At 35.0% G+C, this 4,253-nt stretch overlaps 1 protein-coding gene across 3 annotated transcripts in view; it reads right to left on the reverse strand.

Moving 5' to 3' along the window:
• PNPLA8 (patatin-like phospholipase domain containing 8) overlaps nucleotides 1–4,253 on the reverse strand; it is a 45,563-nt gene that overhangs the window by 26,236 nt on the left and 15,074 nt on the right. For all 3 annotated transcript variants that reach the window (XM_009327628.1, XM_009327629.1, XM_009327630.1), the window contains 2 exons: nucleotides 3,813–3,870; nucleotides 1,408–1,602 (listed from right to left, as the gene is read on the reverse strand). In XM_009327628.1, the coding sequence (XP_009325903.1) occupies nucleotides 1,408–1,602; nucleotides 3,813–3,870 (253 nt within the window). The remainder of the gene's footprint in view (nucleotides 1–1,407; nucleotides 1,603–3,812; nucleotides 3,871–4,253) is intronic.

The following is a 4,253-nucleotide window of genomic DNA, read 5'->3' on the forward strand; positions in this document are numbered from 1 at the left end:
GGGGGGGAAGGGAGGGGAAAAAAAGACCCTAAACAAAATAGGGAAACAGAATAAAATGGAAGAACTCTCAGAATCTGCTTAATGTAGTAGCACCATTCTGCCCTCCGTGGGAACCCTTCCCCTTCACCCCCCAACTTATGTAGAGCTTTTATATAGCTGAATATAGTTATTCCATCTCCTCATAAATGTTAATTCAAAATGTGGAAGTACGCTGGTTTTTTTCAGATTAAATTCTGGCTGTTTCTCTGTATCAATGCTTCTGCTGATTATCTCTTAACCTAATGAATTTTTCACTACTTCATCTTATACTCCTTATTTATCTGTTAATCTTTAAACTTCAGTATTACTTATGCACATTACAATGCTAATGAGATTACACGGCCTTTTAATGGACACCATGAGAAATTCTGTACGTGATCCAGGTACATCTTATTACTCAAAATATGCTATTATTGCTTTCTAGTAGTTAAGGCTAATGCCAGCATATGAATTAATATGATGGAAATGTAACAGATGCTTTCTTTGAATTTAAGTGATAGAATCCTATGCTGTCTTTGTTGATGGTCTCTGGTTCAGCCACCCTTTGTAGTCCTTTCTGCCATAGATCTGCAACAGATCTTTTTAAAAAGAAATATGAATAGTTTTAAATTAATATGTACTGTAAAAAGGATTCTTTGAAAACTCAGAGAACTGCAGAACAACAAAGGGGCACTGGAGGACAAGAATACAACGGTTAAAAAAACTACTAAAGAAATTCATTTGCCTTGCTCTTTACTAACCAGGGTCACCAACAGAAGTTATAATACAATAAAAGAGCATACACTGTTCATAGGAGACATTGCTTTATCCTCAAGGGAATTTCTTTTGCAGTTATCCTCAGAGTTCAATCTTACTGCCACGGCATGTCTTGCTCTTTTTACTAGCTCAGAACCAGGGTAGAGCTTAATAAGCCATCAATGGAAAGAATTAAAAGTAGACCGTAAACTGAAATTAGGCACTAAAGAAGGAACACTGAAATGCATAACTTTATTTTTTCACATTTTACAGTATTGTTAGATTTTAAGTCATACCATCTGTTTAGTGAAATAATGCTCAGTGAAATACCAGTTGTAAGCAGGAAGTCAGAAGCAATTTACAACTCTCATAAGGTTTCCTTCCAGGCAGAGAAGAAAGGAACAGCAGAAGAGCTTAAGTTTGTATTGAGAAGACTAAGATTTTTAAGCCTACACCCTTTCTAGTTCTATAAGGGCTATACAAGCTAAAAATTTCCTTTCTTACCCCTCTCCACCCTAGATTTCCTTTCTGCTACCAACTTATTTGCTTAGTTCTGATTCAGAAATTCAGACAGCTTTTTTTCTCAGGTATAATATCAGAAAATATTTACTAAAGGAGAAGATTTCAACTTACCTGATGAAGATCGTTGCCCAAAACATATTCCTGAAAGTAACCCGGTGCAGCAGATGATGCTCTAATGGCCTGCCACAGTTTATACTGACAGCCTCCAATATAATGAGACTTAACACCAGGAAAGTGATTGTAGTTTCTAAAAACAAATGCTTTCAGTGGTGTTCCTCTGTTTACAATGGTGCTTACTGCAGCTACCTAGTGAGTTAGGAGGAACAAAAATAGTTATTGATGATGATGATAATAGTGACAACCTCCCACAATATGAAATTCAATTTATACATTAAATGCATCTCTGGAATCCTACTTGGTTCATTATTTATTTACTTTTTTATAATGCCTATCTAAATTTCAAAAAGTGAAAGTAAAAAAAAACAAACAAAAACCCAACCAAACCAAAAAACCAAACTCCCTAAACAAAATGCTATTTTTAACACGAAATTCTTTCCACTGGCTCTTCTGTTTCTACCAAAATCTATCCATCAATATTTAAACAAAAAGCTGGTGTCATCTGTATGATTTTGAAGTGTTGTGCCTTTATGAATAGTAGTTCGTTCTCAAAAGTCTGTGACCAGCTATGTAACAATGCCATTAAATAAGAATGTTAGAAACATCAACCAAATTCTTTCTCCAAGAAAATGATTACTTAATATTGGAACCTGAGTTAAAGGATTGCAGGAAGAATCTCTCCCGAAGAAAAAAACAAAAGAATCACACATAAATCTTTCAAGGTTTTTTGTAAGGACACTGAAATGTCATTAACAAAAAGTCACATATGTAAATGTAAGTGAAAAGCCAAAATGGTATTTCCATAAAACAAAACATATGACTGCAAAAAAAAAAAAAAATCACATCTTACAGATCTAATCACAGGAGGCGAGAGCACCTATAGTTATGGGTGAGTGCTAGAATGTGCAAGACTTTTTAGTGATGATACACCCAGCCTGGCTGGCAATGTTCAGAACAATACTCTTTAGCAGACAAGTGGGTGTTCAACTCTATTTTGTTTACTATTTTACAGAGTACAGTGTTTTTGGGAAACGTTACTCAACAGCACTAGCAGCTGATGCTGTGATATCACTGTATTCATTTTGATTCTTCAGCTACATAAGCTACATCATTTAATTCACAGTAAGTCCATAAAAAAAGAGAAGAAGTGTAACTTCTATATGACAATGCAGAAGTAAAACACATGCATGATTCGTACTCCATCATTTGATGGAGGAAAAGTTTCCTCGTTTTGTCAAAAAGAAGGTTTGGTTCTAAGCACTACTAGAAGCAGTAAGAAAAAAAAACCTTTGAAATTTAATAGAAAACTTATCAAACTCATGTTTGAATTTATTTTTGGTAATACCCATATACACTTCCACTTCATGATGCAGTCTAAGTTGTAAAGTGCTGAGCACCTTCTGGAAAAATCCATCTTGCAATGAATTTAACAGCAGCAGAGCACACAACTGTGTGTTTTATTTTGATTTTGCTGTGCCTTGTAAAGAGTGCCACCACTGCCAGCACTACAAAGTGATTACTGGGAATAGCTAGTTTCAACTCTATTTATATTCACATTTTATTACTGAAGAACATGGAAGGAAGCCAAAGATCCTGGTTCAAAGATAACTTTCAAGTCAACATAGGATAGCTTCTCTCTCACAGAAAGCAACATACCACTCCAGCCTTTTCATGTCCTTGTTTTAGACATGGACTAGGAACGCAGTCAGTCAAGCACATTTCTACATTTAGAAAAATGTGAATATCTTCCATTTAACAGTAAAGCATTGAATATAGTGCTATGACACCAAAATACCTGTTAATTACAGACTGTTCTGAAATATGTGCTATTATATTTCTCTTTTCTTCACTCCCTATCCTTCACCAAAAAGAAAATACCCGTGCTTTCTCATCTTTCACTCTTGTGCTGCTGCTGCTGTATATAACACCCCCCCCCAATTAACTGGTGCCCTTTAGATCATACAGGAAGAGTAGAGATCTTGGGGCCTATGAATGTGACTGGAGAAAACCTGGTAATCCAGATAAAGCGAGGAGAAACCCTGTCCAGATCACAGCTGACATGACAGGATCTCCAGGTACTAGAATTCTCCTATATGAAAAAAACCAAACTCTGCACAACTTCAAGAAGTTGACCTAGTATTTCTCTGCTTGTAAGCTTTTTAACATCTCAAACATAATCTAACTTAAATAAAAATATGAGAAATTGCTGTGAAAAATTAAGAATGTAATCAATTTCTATCCTTTAAAAGCATGAGTTATCTCATATGGAAGCTTAGGAGAGCATATCAACACTCATCCTGTCTATCCAATGTTCTTCCAGGGACAGTACTCTTACTCAGAACTCTTAAAAGTACTTGTGGAATACATAGTTAGTATTTACTTTAGAAAACTGTACTTACCTTCGGACATTTGGAATTTCTTGCAGTTTCAATCATAAGATTTGAGCCCATTTTTTCTCTACAAATAAGTGTAAAAAATTGAAAATGCCCCATCAGTTTAGTATGAACAAAAAGACATATTTTTACCATCTTTACTTCTGAGAACTTTGCATTTAGAAGAAGCAATGCTTGGATTTCACTTTAATAATCAGATTTCTACGGTTGACTTCAACAGACCAGTACTTCAAACCTTCTAGGCTTTTGAAAATAAGTCTAAAGAGTGATTGAGGTCTTGATTCAGTTACTTACTTCACCACATGCTTAACCATTAATCATCAGGATTACTCAACTACTTTGTGAGAGGAAAACAAAGTACTTTGCTGCATTTAAGAATCAAAAAATCTGCATCTTTATTAAGTGGTTTTACAGTAATGAGAATTACTCTTCTGAACTGTTATGAAA

The sequence above is a fragment of the Pygoscelis adeliae genome, unplaced genomic scaffold (assembly GCF_000699105.1).
Source record: "Pygoscelis adeliae isolate BGI_AS28 unplaced genomic scaffold, ASM69910v1 Scaffold113, whole genome shotgun sequence".
Taxonomy (NCBI): Eukaryota; Metazoa; Chordata; class Aves; order Sphenisciformes; family Spheniscidae; genus Pygoscelis; species Pygoscelis adeliae.